Genomic DNA, 21147 nt, shown 5'->3' on the forward strand with positions numbered 1-21147 from the left:
AAGTTTAATAATGGGTTAAAATGCATGATGGCCTATTGTGTGTGTAGTGTGGCTTTTAATACTCTCCACCCTCATTATAAGGCTCTCTCCTATAAATATGTAGTTTAAAAAGACCACAGAATTAAGTATAGCTGCCCTCAAGTTACAAATAACTCCTCTTTATAACATTTGAAATGCTCAACCATAAAAGAATGGTATTATAAAGAGGGTGCTGGGTACAATCATATTAGCTATTCTTTTTGTTTATGTGAAATCATATGTCCACCATTGTCTTGTAATGTATTTACATTTTTAAGACTTTCAGTAATTTGTCACTGGAGTTAACTTATGCAATACTTTGTCACTAATGATGACTTCTGCCAAATGATAAAGTATTTTGTTGACAGTAAAATCAAGTTCAATTTTAATTTCCCTACTTTTAGAAGTATAAAACCGTTTCCAGTGGTTAAATAAAGAATTAAAGATAGGCATGTTAAATATCAAGATTCTAGATCATATTAAGATAATATATTAGAAGGTATTTTGTAAATTATTTGCCTATAAAATACTAGATAATATTGAGAAATGTTTACATGGAATTTGTGTTCTTGAGCTTAAAAAAAAAACATAAACCATTTTTTTGCCACAATATATTTTTTTAATTGGCCAGTCTTTGGTATTTACTTAAAACTAAAGATATTCTGTAAATGAAAAATTTTAGAATAATAAAAATCAAATATCAAGCTATTTTTTAGCAACACCTGTTATATACTACTGTTACATAGTAGCGTATTCCATTATGTTAGTGAAGCTAATTTCTCTTTTTATGTTTGATTTTAAGGGTGTGCTTATAATATTCATAGCTCATAGTTTAGATATATTTATGAAATTTGAACACTTGTTTGGACATATGAGAAACATAGGTGTCATAGCCCACAGGTGAGAACTCAGAATCTGTCAGTGCCATTAAGAAATCTAATAACGGTGATCCACTGTAGTTGGGCTTACTCTTGTTCTTTCTTGCCATTCTTCCCCTACCTTCCCTCTTCCTTCCTGCCTGCTTGCTTTCTTTTCTTTGTCTAGTCTGTTTTAATTACCTTTTGTAGCCTTTTCTACAAATTGCTTCAGTTATGTTTCTCTTTTGGCCACATATAAAACAAGATATATTCATGTAGGGCAAGATTACATTATTTGCATTTTCATTAAAACACTGTGACAACCTGGTTATGTCAGTAATGTAGTAGACATGTTCTAGTATATTATGTCCCTTTTTGGACTGCCAGTTTTCCTATACTGCCATGAACGTTCTTACATCTATCTTACCTAATTCTGTGTTGATATAGGTAATTAGTGACATTCTGAAAAGTCAATAGGAATGAGTCTGTATTGTACAGTACAATATTTTTTAAAAGCCCTTAACGCTTGTTGGAAAGACTTAAGAAATCATATTTGGGTTTTTTCTTTTCCCTGATTTAGGAGGGTAGAATTCCCATCTTCTCTATGACAATTTAGATTTCATTAAATATTTTGCTGTTGAGAAATGACTGTTTAGGAGCTATATTTTTGTAATTGTTAATGTATCTTAAAACTGAGTCTACCAGATCCAATTATAGTAATCTATACTATATCTCTGTAGTATCTCAAATGTAGTTCTGTGAAATTTAGTCAGAACTGTGAGCCTTGGAGAGAGAAGTTTAAATATGTGACATCTTCATTTTTATTGAATAAGTTATTGGTGGAATTATAAAATCTACATTTTATAAAATTGAACTTAGAAGTATCTGCTTAGTCATTATTTGTCTCATTTCCACTTAATGCTTTAGTTTTAAATATTAGGACATTGTTTTGGGGGAGCCAGTTCAAGAAGGTCAAAATCTTCCTACTTCTGTTATTACTTACTATACCAAAGGAGAAAAAGCAATATATAATGTAGAAAATATGACAGATAAATTGACTAGGGGATTGGAGGATAGAGCAGAAAGGAAAGGTTATTACAGTCTTGGCATTGACTTTTTTCATTTTGATTGGTATTTAGTAGTTTATCAGATTCTATTTCAAAATTAACCTGTAGAGATATTTTTCTTCCAATTAAGAATTTTCTCAGTATAGAAAAATCCAAAAAGAAGAGCTTCTTAAAAATATTTTATTTATTAAACCTTTTTATTTATTTTTGAGGAAAGAGTGAGTGAGCAGGGGAGGGGCAGAGAGACTGAGAGAAAGAATCCCAAGCAGGCTTTGCACTGACAGTAGAGAGCCTGATGCGAGACTCAAACTCACAGACCTGAGCATAAGTTGGATGCTTAACCAACTGAGCCACTTAGGCTCCCCCCAGAAGAAGAGAAGCTTTAAGAAGCCACTTTTTTTTCTTAACATGGACTTACATGTCAGTCATTTCAGCTTACAAAATAAGTCTTAAAGTGTTTTTTTAAGTTGTTTTTTATAAAAGGACCTATTCATACAAATTTGTGTAGGATAAAGCAAAACTGAGGGAGATAGAATCCTTTTTTTTTTTTTTTTTTTTTGTTTAATGTATGTTTATTTTTGAGAGAGTGCCAGTGAGGGAGGGTTAGAAGGAGACAGAGAATCGGAAGCGGGCGCTGTGCTGGTAGCCTGACAGCTGCAAGCCTTACTTGGGGCTCAAACGCACGAACTGTGAGATCATGACCTGAGTCAAAGTCAGACACTCAACCAACTAAGCCACCCAGGTACCCCAAGTCTTAAGGATTTTAGAGCTGATGAGTTGTACCATTCAAATCAGAAACTCTTGTTTTGAACTATATTTGCAAAATAGTTTTTTATTAATATTATGTTCTTAGAATATTTATTTTTGAGAGAGCATGAGTGGAGGAGGGGCAGAGAGAGAGAGGGAGAAAGAATCCCAAGCAGGTTCTGTGCTGTCAGTGGAGAGCCTAACACGGGGCTCGAATTCATGAACTGTGAGATCGTAACCTGAGCTGAAATTAAGAGTTGGATGCTTTGACCAACTGTGCCACCCAGGCGACCTATTATTTTCCCTAAATATCGGCTTTTGACTTTCTAAAAAATTATAATTTCTTCTTCTTTTTCTTTTTTCTCTATACAGTTCCTAATATTTTTAAGGAACTGAGAAATGTTATATTGGACCAGCATTTTAGAATTTGATGGTGATACCAATAGACCTTTTCTGAGGGATGGTGGTGTAAAATTTTCCTTCTGTGAAATCAGGATCTAACCATTAATGGATAATTGGTGCACACCTAAGCTTTACTTAATGGAGAAACAAATAGTTTTATCCTATTTCATTTGAGATTGCTGGGTAATCCCATTTTTAGAAGCAGATTTATCTAGCAATAATAAGTCCATGTTTTCTGTCTAAATTATTCCTGGTCAGAAAGACTTCTATAGTCACATTTGCAAGCTTTTATTTATTCAGAAAACAGTTATCAGGATTTTCCTATCTTTAAATGAAATCGAATAATTTTAATAGTCTATATTTATATATCATTATATTTAAAATCTAATAATTTTAATTGCGTGATTTCCTTTTTAGTTCCCTTGTATTTATTAAGATATGAGGGTATGTGAAATTTTCTAGGTCTAGGCACATGATAATTGTATATGAGAGTAAGATATTTATGTATTGAACATTATTTACTTAAAAGATACTTGAATTTTTTAAAAATATTTTACAAAGAACTTGAGTTTTTGTATCCCCAAATCTAAGGTTAATGTACTATAAATTTTCTAATTGATATAAAACTAGATTAACTAAAAACGGAACCATTTGATATTTTAGTTATAATTATCTTAATGTTTTCTCTGAAGCATATTAATATAGAAACTGGAAAAATAATTTTTATTTCACCTAGAAATTTAGCTGGAGAAAATTAGAAAAGATAAATTCAAATACTTTACATATTTTTTCTTGTGCTCTATAGAATTTTGTTTTAATAATATTAAAGAAGACCATGAATATCTTTTTAAAATTTAAACTTTTTAATCATTTTATTAGGAATTTTGTGATACTGAAATAAGTTGTGCTTTTTGTTCCCTGAAGCTACTGACAGTCTAAAGAATGTTAAGCTTAATTCGAAAGCTAATGGATAGCAAATGTCATCTTTCTTATCATCATAACCATTAATATATATAGCCAATTCATTGGAGATAAAGGGTAGATATTTTTGTCAGTTATTTATAAAAGTTCATATTTTTTATGTGAAATTCTTCTACCTGACACCCCCCCTTCTCTAAAACATCATAATTTAGAAAACAGGAAAAAATAAAAATTTTACAGGTTGCGAACCATGAATGAATGAAGATTAACAGAAGATTAACTTTGTAAAACTGAATTGCATAGTACAGGCCACAAGGGGTGTGTGTGTGTGTGCGTGCGTGCGTGCGTGTATGCACACACACGTGCACATATGTGTGCACATGTGTGTTTACTTGGGATGCTTGGTAGATGCAATGCCAGTTGCTGAGCCCTGCTGACCCACTTAATGTGAGGTGTATATGTATATACATGAGAGCACTCTGGCTATATATCCTTTTATATTTTGAGAAAGAAAACTTTTAGCCAGTTTTCTAAAAATTGACATTATATTTTTAGTGTTGCTTATTGAGCATATGGATTTCAGAATAAAAACTGAAAATTAAGTGCTATGTTTTCAGAGCAACATTCAACCCATGTATTTGTGTCTATTAGGAAATATGTATGGGAAACTCGAATCTGGGTGACTCATTGTTTTGATAATGTGTCTCTAATGTGTCTGTACATTTTTTTAAAAACCTTAAAACTAAAGTAGAAATGCTACCCTTAGCTACCCTTGACATTTAAATTCAAAAAAGTATTTTGAATTATAGCAGTTCCTGTGATGGTGTTTTCCTTAATGCACTGAGAAGAATTTTTCATTTTTTTTAATACTTCATATAAGATTTTTTTAATGGCTAATATTAGTTCTTTATATTCAGCTCTTCAAATATTAGTATTTTGAGAATGAAGGGCTGTATAAATAAAATCCACTTTTGGAAAATTTCTCTTTTAAAGAAAATGATTATTGATAAGTGATTTTTATTTACTTTTAAGTTTTCGTTGCATTTAGAAAATATCTGCCCATTATCATCAGTGTATTTTTTTTTTTTTTTTGCAAGTAATTTACTTTCCCCAAACTGTGCTTAAAATGGTTTTTCTGGCATAATTGTTTGGATTGTGAAATGTTCATGATTTATTTTAATATTGTAAAAAGTATAAGCTATTGCATCTTCTGTATTATGATTTCATGTGAATAATTTACCATTTCTTTCTGTTTTCCATTGAACTATTCAGTGGTCGGTGAAGATGGTAAGCCTTATGTGCTGATCTATATACTGTGCCAACATTAAATAGTCTCAAAACATTGTTTTTGTTTTTGTTTTTTTAATATAAGTTTATTCTGAGAGAGAGAGAGCATGAGCTGGGGAGGGGCAGATAGGGAGACAGAGGATTCCAAGCAGGCTCCATGCTAGTACAGAGCCGTGGGGTTCAAACTCCCAAACCATGAGTTCATGACCTGAGCTGAAATCGAGTCAGACACTTAACTGACTGAGCCACCCAGGTGCCTCTCAAAACATTGTTGTTGTTGTTTTTTTAATTCAAAGTAAGTATTAAAGTACAACCCCACATTTTCACCTTGTATGTGTCTTTTCTTTTTATAATTTAATCCATAGTCTGACATATTCAGTACCTATTGATGTCATAATATTCTAATAATGTGTAGTTAACTTTAGTCACCCTATTAAGTCCCTAAATGTTATTGACTGGAGTCTTGTCATGTTACAGAGCATAAAATTACAATTAATCATTAAGTTACATACTAGAACAAAAATTCATGTTTTTACACAAGGAAAATTAAAAATGATTTTTCTTAATGTCTTTGAAAAAGATTGTATACATTTTATTAGTAGTTTATCCCAAGAATCATTATATTTTCAAAACAGTAAGAAAGAAAATTTCCTACTAATTTCATTAGAGTCAATGCTTTCTTCTGTAGTACTGAATGGGAATAAAAGCACACATAGCCTAAATATTATTGTATGTGTGTGCAGTTGTATGTGAGTGTGTTGTGTGTGTGATTGAGATGATCCTTTATACATTTCAGACACATTAATGGAACTACATTGTGAAGACCTAAACCCCAAATCATTGAGTGCTTGCATAGTTACTTATTTTTAGAAAATAGACCATTCTCTTCCAGACCAGTTTTTTTCAGACTTGCAGTTTAGCCTTTTATAAATGTATTCCCTTGTAGTAGGAGAGGTTTGTTAATAAATACCTCAGAGGTCATGTCAAAGTGAGATATTAGAAATGCCTTCATATCTACTGTTAATAAATTTGAGAACAGGGTTTGATTAGAGATAAGTGGTAATCAGGCAGGTTTACTTACAGGTAGTTGTGAGTTTATTGTAATACTACAAAAAAGACCCCCTCACGTTGAAATATATTTCTTTATTTCATTAGATAATTTTAAGAAATATTTAAAAATATATAGATTAAAGGTTTTTATCTTTGGCACATATATAATACTTTTCAAAACTTCTATCTGAAATTAGATTAAATGTGACAACTTATATTAATAATTGACCACTAAATTTAAAGGCACCTTGCGTAGGATATTCTGCCATTCATTTATTTAGGTCAGATTTGGTGATTGACATTTTATTATTTCTGGTACTTGGTAGACTAAAAAACAAAAGCCACTTAGACAAATGCCCTACTTTTTGTTAAGGTGAGCTGGTTGAATATCCATAATGTATAGGCCACTTGGGGAAAATTCTGGAGATTCTGTTACTAATTAAATGTTAACCTTTGATCATGGCTCCATTCTAAAAGTGAGTTTTTTCTTTTTTAAAAGTCAGGGAAACATTCTTAGAGATGGTGAAATAAAGTTACTAAGCATGTTATAGGCATAAATGGCTGAAAGAGCAAGGATGCGTTTCAATTCAACAATATTTTAAAAATTGAACTGGCATATTCTTCAAATCACCATCTTAGAAAGAAAAATGAAGAGTGATATGTGTTATCAATTTTTGGAATATATCAAAACTTAATAAATATGGATGTATAATAAATAGAATCAATAGTTGCTAATATTGGCTCTGTTGTGTAACCTCTAATAAGAGTGACATTATTAACATTCAAGATGTGAAAGACATAATTTGAATCAGAAGTTTACACCTAAATACTAGTACTTTTTCTTAAATGATACAGTTTCTTGAATATTAAAACATAAAAAAATTTCAAACATGAAGCATCTTTCCTAAAGAAGGATCACATCTTTCTTTGGATTTTATCTTTCTTTTGGGAATAACTGTGGTATGTTATTTGATTGTACAAAAGGATAATTGAAAGTAAAGTCCTTACTAGAATAATTTCTACTTTCACATCACACAGTGGATAGTTTTACCTTTTGTTTTTTAATAATCAGGTATGTTTTGGTTCTAAAGAGTGGTTTAATAAATGTGATCATTCAGAGACTATGCAATATTAAAATATATTTCACCAATTAGATTATCTCTATGAGGTAAGTTGCCTACTTATTTGTATAAGCTTTTCATATTAATGGTCTGAACATTCGCAGTATTTGATTGGGGAATGTGGTGATGTATAAAGAATAGTAATTTGTATAGGTGAGAAATGTTATGTGTTTCCATTTTGTTGTTGTTGCTGTAAGAAGGTTCATATGTATTTATTTTAATTGCCAAGACCTGAAAATGATGTGATAGTGGTCATTACCGGTTTTCTTTATCTGGTTATATTTTTACCTGTTCCTAGTTCATGATTTCATAAACTGACTGAAATTCAAGCTTTGTTCAATATAGTTGTTTTAATTTACATACACATATCTGTGTAGATTTCTTCTTAAAAGGGGTTGTTTGGGGCTAATTTTACATTAAAATTGATGTGTATTTTTATTTTATAGCGAGTATATTTAAAAAAGAAAATTTCCTGAAGATGTCTTTTATAATTTAGATTCTCTTTTCAGGGCCCTGCACTGGAAGATTTCAGTCATCTGCCACCAGAACAGAGACGTAAAAAACTACAGCAACGCATCGATGAACTTAACAGAGAACTACAAAAAGAATCAGACCAAAAGTATTCTTCTGTTAAGTCTTTTTTACTCCTTTCAGGGTCTCCTTTGAATGATGTGTTTAATAAATGTGCTGTATAAAAGATTTTAAGAAATCCTATCTTTTGAGGGAAAAATACACTCCTAAACTTTGGAAAGTTTTATCATTCCTGTGTTATAAATAAAAATGTAATGTTAGTTTCTTAGGTTTCAGTTTACTTATTGGATGATAATAGTCCATGCCCCCCCACTTCCCAGTATTGCAAAATAGTTTGGTGGTTCATTATCAAGAGTAGTTTCACCAACACTAACCATCTCTTACACCTTGACACATTTCATTTTGCTTTGATACATAAATTGAACTCCGTAGAAACCTAAGGCTATAATTATTTTTGTTTGCAGCAAGTTGGCATATAGTATTTGATTACTTTTAGCTTCAGATTCATTGACTCATTGCTGTAATTTTTTTTTCAGTTTTATAAAGAGTTTCCTTTGGTTCAGTTTAGTTTTAATGAACAGAGATGAATAAAGGGTCATTACAGTGAATTGGTGTCCTACTACTATTTGCTTTTACACTGAAGATAAAATTGGAGCTTAAACTCTGGAATGAGTGATTGAAAGTATTTGGGGGTTTTATTTTTGTTTTTTTGCAGCTCAGGCAGCTTTGCTCCAGATTTTGTGTGTGTTTTTTTCTTTTTCTTGAAGTATAGTTGACACACAATGTCACATTAGTTTCAGGTGTAGAAGTGACTGAAATTTTGATGTTAAGAATTAAACATCAGATATAATGGGATGTTTAATTATAAATGAAATACTGTAATAATTTTCATCATTTGTGGTAGTTGTGTTCTATAAAGTTATTATGGACACTGAATTCGTGAAGACTGAAATGGAAAATATAGGTTTAGGCTCCATTTAGCTTCTGGCCACAACATTTTCATCAACTGATCAATTATAACCATGTTTTATATGTGTTTCTGTTTGAAGACTCATTATTTAATATAGTTGATTGATTAACTTTGAACTCAGGGCCAATAGCACTGTAACTCATGCCTGAACAAAAGCCTATCTAACTACTTGTATTTTTTCCATAAGGCACCTCACAGCCTTCTTGCACTTAGAAACACTAGACAATACTTCAGCACTACACTTAGGAGCTTATTTTAAAAAGAAAAATCAACAAAGAGCACAAAATTTTAAAAACATGGCACTAGATGGACGACAAAAAGGATACTTGTTCAGAGTGTCTAGAACTTAGAAAAGAGAGAAGACTTGAGATATTTGAGAATCATCTAAAGATAGGTGATTTTAAAAGAGTGGAAATAGTTATATTTCAGTAAAACTAGAAAGAACAAGAAGGGATAATTTTTAAAAAATATAAGATGAGATGAGAAGAAACCTGTCATTTTATGTAGCACACATTTAAAGGATGAGCAGAAGTTGAGAAAGAACCAGTGAGGGAGATTATGAGACCGTAGAAGTGAGGAGAAAGGAGAAGAAAATGTAACCTCTAGGAAATTAAGAAGGAAAAGAGTGTTAGTCAATAATGTCAGATATTAGAGGAAGTCAGAGTGCTGATGGAGGTATAACCTACAGTGATATGATTAGAGAAATTAAGAGATGAATGAACTGGGAGAGGGTCAGGTTAAAAATTCATTCCTCTTTCTAGCATGGATGAGTGGGAGGACAAGGATGCTGTGAACTAAGGGGGAATGTATGTCTATGGGGGAATATAATGAATTTGGTTTGGGACATGATGAGTTTAAGAATATTATGAGTAGTATTCTTCTAGTTCTTGATTAAACCTATATATATATACAAAGACACATACATATATATACATATATATAATATATGCATATATATTACATATATAAAATCTCATAAATGAGAAGTAGGAAATGAGAAATCTCTTTTTTTATTCCAAATGTTTTAAGACTGTCTCCATAAATTGCTCACTGTATACATTATCATCTTTATACACGTTATCTTTAAGCAGGTAATGTTAGACTATATTTAAAGAGATATTATTACTCTCTTAAGATTAGGCTACATGAGAGCCCCCAGAATCAAATGAAATGAAATCAAATCAAATGAAACTCTTTTATCTGGGAACATGAAGTGAATATTTAATTTTGTGACTTCCTTCTCATTTTCAGAGAAGCACTCAACAAAATGAAAGATGTGTATGAGAAAAATCCACAAATGGGGGATCCAGGGAGTTTGCAGCCTAAATTAGCAGAGACGATGAATAACATTGACCGCCTTCGAATGGAAATCCACAAGAATGAGGTAGGTTTGTTACTTTGCAGTTGTCTAAGACAAATTCATTTGTATAAACTTCATTATGATAGATTGATTTTTTTGCTACAATTTTATCTTCAAAAATTTAATTTTAGGATTATGATCTGAAAGAAAGAAATGATTTTGGTCTATAATCTTTAGAATTAGCCCCTTATTCAAGTTTTTCTTTTTAATTAAAACTTTATTTAAAACTAAACATTTATTTTATCGCTTCTCGACCTTATGACTAAGATCAAGTGTAAAACTGAATATTTATGCTTATCAGCTATAAGTTGATCATCGGTCAAACTGGAATAAAGGTTTCCCTTCTCTAAGAGTTACATAATTATAAAAACTCAGTGCACATTTTAAATGTAGACTATCTTTTCAGCTTTAAAAATACTTAACTGAGCTCAGTTTTATTTATTTTTTTCCTAAGGCTTGGCTCTCTGAAGTTGAAGGCAAAACAGGTGGGAGAGGAGACAGAAGACATAGCAGTGACATAAATCATCTTGTAACACAGGGACGAGAAAGGTCACTCTTTGCATTTTGTTTGTATTTTTTTCCCCCCTCAAACTTTTTTCACTTTTTTGTTCTAAATTTCATACAGTTCTTTTTCTTCTTCCTTGGTGTAATGGGTTTGGCCTTTAATAGCGTTAGTCTTATGAACCTAACTGATTTTCTGTTTCTTTATAGTAGTTCTTTGATGATTAGTTCTAGTTTGTCATGCATCCAAAAACAAAGGTGTGAAAATAGGAAATTATGGAGCTACTGTCAGAAGGCATAGGCTCCTCAGACCTGGGAAGATTCCCTTAAGGTTTAGATGGAGTTGGATGGCTAATGCCAAAGAAAAATTTAACTGTTAAGTTGCTCAAAGTTTTGTGAAGGAAGAAACAATATTGTTAGTTTGAATCAGAGCTTCCAAAAGGCATTTTGCTAAGTTTTCATGCTTTCATACCATTTGTGACAATTTCCTCCTCTGTGTTTATGTCTTTCCCCATTCTGCCCCCACTAAGATCTAACAAATTAGGATTCTCCTTAGAGAAAATTTGAGAGATCTAGTATTAAATCTTGGCTACTACTTAATTACAGTGTAATTTGAACAAGTTCATTTTTAATGATCTCTGAGTCCCAGTTTCCTAAAATAAAAAGATTAAAATATCTATCATACAGGGATGCCTGGGTAGCTCAGTCGGTTAAGCATCCGCCCAACTCTTGATTTCAGCTCAGGTCATGAACTTATTAACATTTCGTGAGATCAGCCCCACATTGGGCTCCACACTGACAGCACAGAGCATGCTTAGGATTCCTTCCCCCTGTTCTCTCTCTCAAAAATACATAAACTTTAAAATAAATAGAAAAATAAAATACCTAATTATTAGTAATAAATGAAGTAATGTCCATAGAGCACCTCATAATAAAATGCCTGGGAACAGTATGTGCTTGAGAAATGTTAGTTCTTCCTTCTCAAAGTCTTACCACTTTTTGAAAGAGTACCTGTGTGTCAAGAGAAACCCACAAATAATGGTTTTGTTACTAGGTAAAACCTAAAGTAATTTAATCTCTCTGGTTTGTATTATTTAAGAACATGGCTTTTAGACATACTAAAAGTGCTTTTAATTTCTAATCATACAGATTTTCCATTAGCTTATTCAGTCATTTGATTTTTTAGCAAAATTAATATTTTTCTTTCAGACTTAAAAAAAATTTAAGGGAAAAAAATGCCTGTGGGTTACCTGCTCTTTATTTTCTGAGTTTTACTAACTTCCCTGTTAGCATGATTAATAGAAAGTTAACTTTATTAGGAGTCTTTTTGCTTTCAGTGACAATAAATACCCATACTGGCTTAAACTAAAGGGATTTTATTGGCTTGCTTTAGGGAAAGCTTGATCTTAGGAGCTCAGATGGTCTCCTCAGGACTGTTTCTTTCTACCTCACAGTTCTACCTTCTACTATGTTGGCCTCATTCGAAGGCTTCATATGATCTTCCAAAGCACTGGGCTCATCTTTCTCTAGGTCCAAGTCCAGTAGAGAAGGAAGGGAGGGAGCTTCTCTTCAGTCCTAAGGAAAAGGCTCTGTGGGTCTGTTTTATCTGATCAGGTTATAAGCCTACTTGTTAACTATTCACTCTTACCACACAAGTGCTGTACTCAGGCCCTCTGGAGCCAGGACAGAACTCCCCAGGAAGCCTTTGAACTGACCATGGGTCTGGGTGGGTCTCCCATGGAACGTTAGGGTTCTTTTGCCAAAAGAGGAGGTGATAAATCTGGGATGATGAAAGGCAAGTGTTACCTGTATTTCTCCATTTTATCTCTGGACCCAATGATAGAGCTATTTGTTGAATGCATACCATATGCCTAGAACATTGTAATTTTTTAGTTTCAGGAAATTCAACAAAAAGCATTTTGTATTGCAGGCAATTTATATATATCAACAACATTTTAGAAATTAAAGGCTTAATTTGGAACTGTATCATTGATATTTAGTTCTCTGAATTGACCCTGAGATCAGCCTGCAGATAGTGTTAAAAGTTGCCACCTTTGTTATACTCTATGAGATAAACTTCTATGTTTTATAGTCCTGAGGGAAGTTACACTGATGATGCAAACCAAGAAGTCCGTGGGCCACCCCAACAACATGGTCATCATAATGAATTTGATGATGAATTTGAAGATGACGATCCCTTGCCTGCTATTGGACACTGCAAAGCTATCTACCCTTTTGATGGTATGATTTTCTTTTGTATCTGATAACCTTAAAATCTGCATACATTGAATCATGCACTTAGGTGTCCTTAGCTAAATAATACATTGTCAGAAAATTATAATTCCAGCTCATTAGTATGAATATTTTTGTTGTAACTGTATTACAAATAGAGGTTTTTCTTCTGTACATGACACTGAAAGAAAATTACCTGTGTTATCAGCATCCTAGTACAGATTTTTATTTGACTACCAGCTTTGGTCAATACAGAATTTAATTTTCCCAGAGATCTTACTAATGCTGCATATAATCACCGAAGTTGAAGCAGCTTGAGCAGGTGGCTCAGAACCTAGGAAGTAGAAAGCTAGTGGATGCTACCCTAAGCTCTTCCGTATAACTTGCTGACATTGAGAGAAAGGTACAAGACAGGTGGCATAGCTGAATGTCCCTACTTTATCTTGACTCTGTAGGTCGTATTTTCCAGTGAGAAAAGGAGAGAATGTGGAGCTTCTGACTATGCCGTCCTTCCCCTGTGATAGGTGGGGAACAATCTCTGTGAGGCAAGGAAGACATGTTGTTCTCTCTTGCAGATTTTTAGTTACTTTTTCTGCTCATGGACTGTGAAAAATCCTTTTCCTCAATTCTCAGGAGCAGAGTAACACTTTCACAAATAAGTTGTTATAAAATGGCATATGACTTAAGGTCCTTCCCCACCCATCCATTGTATTAGTTTTAAAGTTGAGTAAAGTTTTTAATTACTCCTCATTCTGAGGAAAAAATGCTGAATAAGGGCTTGCCATAATGTAACCTGGAGAATTTAGCATATGTTAAATGAAGATTGATTTGTGAAAACTGTTACTGCTAAGTGGGTTGGGAGTGGTTGGCCATGGGGAAGAAAGGGAGTCCTGAGGTTTGTGACGTTTTGAAGGAAGTTTGTGCTTTGTGGCTGTGACTATTCTGCTTCCACCATCACCAGAGTTGAACCTGTGTTTTCCTTTGCTCTCTCTCAAAACCATATTCTTTCCTTCTTTCTTTCCACTCTCTCACAGTCTTAATATGTTCCTGATCCACAGGTCATGAATTTTCCAGATAGCAATGCCACTCAAATTTAGGAAAAGAGTTGGAGAAGTGAAATAGGAGTTACAATATCCTGTCAAATCATATTATGTCATTGTAGATCAGATACTTCATCTGTTATATGGTGGTAATACTAATAATGCCAGTTTCCCAGAGCTATTGTCCAGTTCCAGTGAGGTCATGTTATATATGAAAGTGTTGGATAAACTACAAAAGCATCATAGAGCTGTTGCTAATAAGAGTCAATGGGCTCTTGGTTCTAGGTATGTTGAATCTAGTAGAGTTTCATGTTGTTTTGTGTTGTATTTGTAACCTTTACTCAGTTCTCGCTATAATTAATGCTTGTGCTATGAAAACTCTCATTTAGGACATAATGAAGGTACCCTGGCAATGAAAGAAGGTGAAGTTCTATACATTATTGAGGAAGACAAAGGTGATGGCTGGACAAGAGCTCGGAGGCAGAACGGAGAAGAAGGCTACGTTCCCACATCATACATAGATGTAACTCTAGAGAAAAACAGTAAAGGTGCAGTAACTTACATCTAAACTAACCAGGCAGCTTTGTGACATGTATGACATAGGAACGATAACGGAAAACGGAAACACATTCAACGGGTGGGAAAACATAAGAAAACTTAAAGGGCATCCAAGATAACATTGTTCACTATGTGAGCTGAGTGTAGGCTCTATCTTAAAGATGTGACTATTCCCACAAGAAACCGTTCTCATGATGTTTTACTATGTGAGTGATGTTGGTGTGAAGCTTAATTGATGCCTTTTGCTTTATGTCCTGCTTAAGTCTCTGTGAAAGATTTGTGCTTTTCTGCCTTATAAGTTAGAGAATTTGATATTTTGGGCAGGAATCCATAGATAGAAAGCCCCTTTCACCCAACACACACTTTGCTTCTGAAAACACAGTGACTGTAGTGAATCATAAATAAGTAAAACTGCTCTGAAATGCTATAGAAAGTGGACTCTCAAAAGAGTGATTTGGCATAGGGGTTTGAGGTTTTTTTTTTCTTTTTTAACATTTATTTTGCAGGGTGGGGGTGGGGGGGAGACACACAATCCAAAGCAGGCTCCAGGCTCTGAGCTATCAGCACAGAGCCCGACATGGGGCTCGAACTCACAGAGTGTGAGATCGTGACCTGAGCTAAAGTTGGACCCTTAACTGACTGAGCCCACCCAGGTGCCCCAGGAGTTTGAGTTTTTGTAGCAACAGTTTTTAGGAAGAAAAATCATAGTTGACTAATTGAAAAAATAAGAAATACAATCGCTTTCACTTTTCCTCCCTATTCTTCACATGGTTTCCAAAAGGAAGAAAACAAGCACCTCAAACATAAATCTATTTTAGTAGTAGGCTAATCAAGAGACCTGCAAAATAAATCAGCGTGGTCTAGCTCTTAGGTGGATAAAATGATTTTTTTCTGAGACCTGAAAATATTTCCATCTGTTATACTACTAATTTCTAGTAATGTATAACCTTCCTTCCAAATTAATGCCTGTATTTTTCATCTTGAATATGTCTTTTGGGAAATACCACTTTAGTAATTATTTAGCATTTGGCAATTATACATAGGCAAATAAATTCTAGGTGCAGTGAGAGGAAATCTGGAAGGGAAGTCCTTGTGCGTTTCACTTTGAAAAGAAAATTTTTGACTGGGTTGGAGGACTCTATCACCATTTAGGGCATTTCCTCATTTTAGCTGAATCATCGATTCAAGATTATTTTTTTCCAATTAATTTCAACAAGCATTTGTCGGAAATACTATACAATTAAGGATTGTGCAGTGCTGGTGGTCATGTGGGGAAGTAAAGTGAGAAGCAATTAAAAGACTGGTCTTTAATTTTGCTCATGTCCCAGGTTTTTCTGGTGTTCTCACATAGCTGACTGTAAAATAATTTTAGAGCCTTTTGGGACAGACACTTTAAACTGAACACCCCTTTTGGTCTTACCAAAGGTCTTCAGTAATTGTTCTTTTCTTTTTCCTCCTGGACTACAGGTTCCTGAAGAGGGTTTCTGAGGAAATGGGCAAGATGTTGAAGGAGGTTACATGCAGCTGCTTTTAGGGGGAGGGTGTTAGAGTTGTCAGGCTCAAACAGAGAGAGAGAAGCAAGTTGCATGAGTGCATGCAGACATTTTTTTTTTTTTTTTTACTAACTTCATTATCATTTCCATACATTGTTTTAAAAACCATTGCAATTCAATCCTTAAATTCCTCATTTGCAGTTATTCACATAAGGGGAAAAAAAGCCAAAAATGCCTAACTTTTTTTTCCATTTCTTTTACTGATGTCTAAATCAGAAAGAATGCAGAGCTCTCATTAAATTTGTCTTCTCTTTGTCCCAAAAGGACTGTCTTCCCCAGCTCTGTTCTAATTGGCTTTTAGACCCGTTGTCTGTCAGAACCCTTGCCATTTGTCAGTGTCTGCCTGCGCCACCTATGTGCTTGCTTAACATTCCGTTGCATGTCTAGAGTGATTGGGCTAGATTTTTTTCAGGCATGTCTTTATAATCCCTTGTTCTTGTCAAAGCCTTTGTTTTGTTTTACATCTGTAGTGCAAGTCACTTTGTCAGACATCTCCAAGCACTAATGTTTCCATCCTAGTATTTGTGTTTGCTGCTATAACTTCCCCACTACAAACATTCCAGTTTTGGCATTATGAAGAAGTAGTTTGTGAACCTGAAGTATCTGTGATAAGAAAAAGAAAACATCTCTGCTCTAGCCTGCAGCCCGGTTTAAAGAACTCTGAAACGTGATCCATCTTCACCTCAGTCTGAGAAGAATCTATAGTCAGCACTGAAATCCTGGCATAATAAACACACAAGATACTCACCACCTCAAGACAAAGGACTGTTGTCAGAAGTCAGCTGCTTCCATTCAAATGCTGCCTTAAACTAGAGTGCCTAAATCTGTTGATTGCCAACACTACCACTACAGTATCCCACGAAGGGCTTTATGTGTCAGCTCAGTGCGACCTCCTTTAACTCGGCAGCGCTGCCGCAGATGCCAATGTAGCCTCGGTAGGTGGCTTTTAGAGCTCTACCATGTTTGATGGTGCATCTTCAAATTTATGCATCAGACTAAAGACATGTCCAGGTCCATTTTACTTTACTCAGTGTTTTTATGAGAAGTTTTATGGACTCTCCTCCCTTCCCCGTTGTGTTTTAATTTGGGGTGACCATGTTCTTATTATTAAAATGATAGTCTGTTTCCAAGTGATGCTTTTGTTTGAACCGGATGAAATTTAGTGAAACTTTGTAATGATCTATGTGCACTTTTACTTGTACAATGGAAATTCCTGTATGTTTATACTTGTAAATATAATTGTTGTTAGTGCGCCTGTTGCTTATGTTGTCCTGCCTCGCATTTGTGATTCTGTTAATGACTTGTATCTTAACTAATTTCTTAGTGGTGTTTAATAGGGGGATGGCCTTGGGTGGGGGGATCTTTGTACCACAGAAGCTTCATTAATTTTGTTCTTTACTTTTTGAGGGAAGAAAGAACGTGAAATGGGTCTGTGTATTATTGGATTTTAAGCAATATTTTAGAAGCTGTGCGACTGCTTTAATAATTTTTTCCCAGTGTTATTTGAATCCTACTTACTACCAGTTATACTAAAGCTGAATGACAATTGTGTGAAGGTTAATGCCTTCATAAGATCAAGTGCACCCCTGTTACACGGCTGACATACAGTGTATTACCTTTGAGGCTAGTAAACTATGAAGTTTAGATTTTGAATCTCTTTACAGGGTTATTTATATAATGTGACATTATTCAATACTGACAGACTACATAAAGTAGTTTTAAAACCTAGTGCTATTTTTATTTTAAAGGTTAGCAGTGAGGAGGAAATGTGATCTGGCTGTGTTTGTCCTCTGTACAAAGCCTGAAGTGCTTGTGTTTTTCTGGCTGACGGCCAGAGAGGGCAAAGTTTAAGGCTTTCTTATAAGGACTAACTGTTCTTTTCAGGCTACTGTTTGTTTTTCTCAAAGCAGGATTTGCTTCCGTGGGAGGCAAGGTCCTTCACGTGGAATAGTGCAACCTGTACATGAGTTATTACAATAGGACAGACGTTTGTACTTGCACAGTTTAAATCATTCTTAAATCATTCTTAAATTTTGAACATGTGAATTGTCCAAAAGAAATCTTTAATTTTTCAGTAATTTTTACTCTTTTTGTGCACATGTTGATTTCTTAATGGTAAATGCTTTGTTTAAGATAGTGTTCTCTGTTGAGAATATTTTCATGGAATAAAACAATCTTTTCATGGTCAGTTAAGGTGTATAGTGTGTTATCTCTTATTCCTGCGTGAACTAAAGATGTCATGATTTTGTTCTTGGGTGTGCTAAATGCCTGATGATACAGAGTAGATGACAAGCTCCGTAAGTGGAACCAGCATCTATGTTGAGTGATGTTTTTTGCAAAGCAGTTTTGGAAATTTTATTTTAGTTTTAGTTTCTTTCAAGCTTTCCTAAAGGTAAAACAAACAAACAGAAAAAAACCTGTTTCTGTAAATTTAAATTGAGTGTGGTAGTTTGGATTATTTATCTTTATTCGACTCTGGCTGTGTTGTACAGACTTTCCTTTTAAAACATCTCCTCTGCATCTGTAAGAAGTGACTCTTTGCCACATACCTCAGTCTCCCCCACATGCTTGATTGCATTTACCGTATTTCTGCTTGAATTCCTGGTCCTCCTTGCCTTTCAAAGCATGGGAAGTCATTGTTTGCCACAATTAGTGTGACATCTTGTTTGTGGTAGTCTTAATTTCTGAAGAGTTAGCTTTTTAAAGGGGCAAATATGACTATTTGCTTCTAGACTATGATTATTAGCTTATAGAAGCCCCAAAAGAGAATAAAACTGAGGGTTGATCCTGAAAAAGGAGGGGATGCAGTTGTAGCAATTAATAGAGATCCATGCCAAGCTTGGAAGTAGCAGGAAAACAGTGTCAACAACAAAAACTCAAAACAATGAAAAGGGCTTTTATATCTGAACTGAGATCAGGGAAGTCAAGTCCAACTTGCTAGGGAAAGATAACATCCCTGTAACAATCTAAAGAGGAAAATGATCTCCAGACTTGTTGGTAAGGATAGATTTTCTTTGTGAGAAGCTATTAGTTTAGATGAAAAAATGCTAAAGAAACACCAAGCCTATTTCAGTGAGCTTATATACCTGGGGTCAAATCCATTCCTGAGTATAGTTACTGTGAGTGAGAAGCTACAGAAAATAGAAGAGGTGCCAGAAGATTAGAGATGGGAAGAATACAAAAGGTGAGTAAATTCTGAGAAGTTTGACAACTCTTAAAAGTACTTGACAGTTTTGTCAGCATTTAGGAGAAAACGTGATGGGCAACTGACCTAGATCCTAAGAACAAACCACATTAAATTAACCTCATTCCTTTAGTTACAACTGGGAAACTCAACGGACATAAATGTCTTGATTTCAGGGGCGCCTGGGTGGCTTAGTCGGTTAAGCCTCCGACTTTCACTTAGGTCATGATCTCGCGGTTCGTGGGTTCGAGCCCCGCGTCGGGCTCTGTGCTGACTGCCAACTCAGAGCCTGGAGCCTATTTCAGAGTCTGTATCTCCCTCTCTCTCCGACCCTCCCCTGCTCACGCTGTCTCTCTCTCTCTCTCTCAGAAATAAATAAAAATATTTAAAAAAAAAAAGGTTTAAAAAAAAATGTCTTGATTTCAGCACAGTTTCAGCCTTTGACAGGATTTCTTGTGAGACGGTGAACGCATTGTTGCAGAAAATGGGAGCTTGCACTGAAGCTGACTCCGTAAACCCAGAATGTCAACCCTGAGGAAAACTTGTGGAAAATATGTGTATGTTATGAACCATAGATAATGTAAATCTGTCACTCAGGTAGAAAATTACCTGCTGCTTCTCCTTCAAGGATAACCACTGTCCTGAATTTCTCAGTTTTTCTTAGTTTTACCACAGGGGTATTTTTTCAAAACCTGATTAGTTTCCATGTCTTTGCATAAAGAGTTGTCATACTCTGTCTGCACAGGCCAATATTCAGTACTGCAGCACTAGTATCACCATAGTTAATGTCAAATACTGAAATGTTTACATATTGGTAAACGCTAATTCCAGAAACTAGTAAAACGAATATAAGTTCCAGTACATGTAGTTTATCTCAAAAACCACACATGATAGTTTGTGCCACATTTCTGGTTTGAGCACTGGGGACAAAGCTGAAGGACTTAGAGTAGATATACTGTTACTTCAAGTGCTGGGGAATCTTCTCTAGTTTTGTAAACCCTTGAGTGGGAGAGGAACCTGGGCAATGAAGCTAAAGAGCATCTCTTCTGTTCATCCTCCCAGAGAAATGCCTCATCCTGCCCGAGGGCAAGATGTGTCTAACCTCTGGATGCAGCTGGGAAGATCGGGAGGGAGTGTGGGGAGGCACAGATGTTTAGGGACATAGCCCCTTTGGTGCAGTAATGGCCCTTTAGATGGATTTTTGACATTTTGGCAACTTGTTCTGTGGTGGAGGGTGGGCTGCCTTGTGCACTGACGAGGCATGAGGCGAGTGACTTGTCCAGGATTCTCCTACCCAGAAGAGTACGCTCTGAAGCAAGTGATAACACAGCTCCTGCTCTTTTCTTCCCCCTCTTTCCTTGGCTGATCTTCAGACAGGACTATTCTGTTTGTCTGCCCTCTCCATCTCTACAGGTTCACCCTCCTTGGCCTGACCAAGCTGCTCATGCAACCTGTCATTGATTATTTCTTGGTTGGTCGATGTGGGAGGAGGGGGCAGTTTCAGGTATGGAATGAGACAGAAACTCAAGTTTCCGGTTCCGGCAACCAAGATCATCAATCCCACCCAATTAACCCTGCCCCCTCATCCTTTCTCTAGTTGGGAGCTCCTACCACTAGCTCTTGGCATGTTACCAGCACCCAGATGGTACTATCCTGTCCGATAAGGTAAGATGGGGATCAGCTGCATGTTTCTTCTCTTCAGGTGCCAAACAGCATATTAGTTAATTAATGACTACCAAATGAATGGG

The 21147-nt window shown here is 34.9% G+C and overlaps 1 protein-coding gene across 2 annotated transcripts in view; it reads left to right on the plus strand.

The window, feature by feature from the left end:
* Nucleotides 1-18403, plus strand: part of FNBP1L (formin binding protein 1 like) — a 113244-nt gene extending 94841 nt beyond the window's left edge. The window contains exons 10-15 of one of the 2 annotated variants that reach the window (XM_039236466.1): nt 7980-8089; nt 10223-10355; nt 10786-10880; nt 12925-13073; nt 14494-14652; nt 16130-18403. In XM_039236466.1, the coding sequence (XP_039092397.1) occupies nt 7980-8089; nt 10223-10355; nt 10786-10880; nt 12925-13073; nt 14494-14652; nt 16130-16137 (654 nt within the window). In that variant the 3' untranslated portion in view covers nt 16138-18403. Of the gene's footprint in view, nt 1-7979; nt 8090-10222; nt 10356-10785; nt 10881-12924; nt 13074-14493; nt 15186-16129 lie in introns of those variants that run through there. The other variant, XM_039236465.1, reaches the window with a different exon arrangement.
* Nucleotides 18404-21147: the final 2744 nt, after the last annotated feature.

Source organism: Hyaena hyaena, unplaced genomic scaffold, assembly GCF_003009895.1.
Source record: "Hyaena hyaena isolate Hyena2069 unplaced genomic scaffold, ASM300989v1 scaffold_111, whole genome shotgun sequence".
NCBI lineage: Eukaryota > Metazoa > Chordata > Mammalia > Carnivora > Hyaenidae > Hyaena > Hyaena hyaena.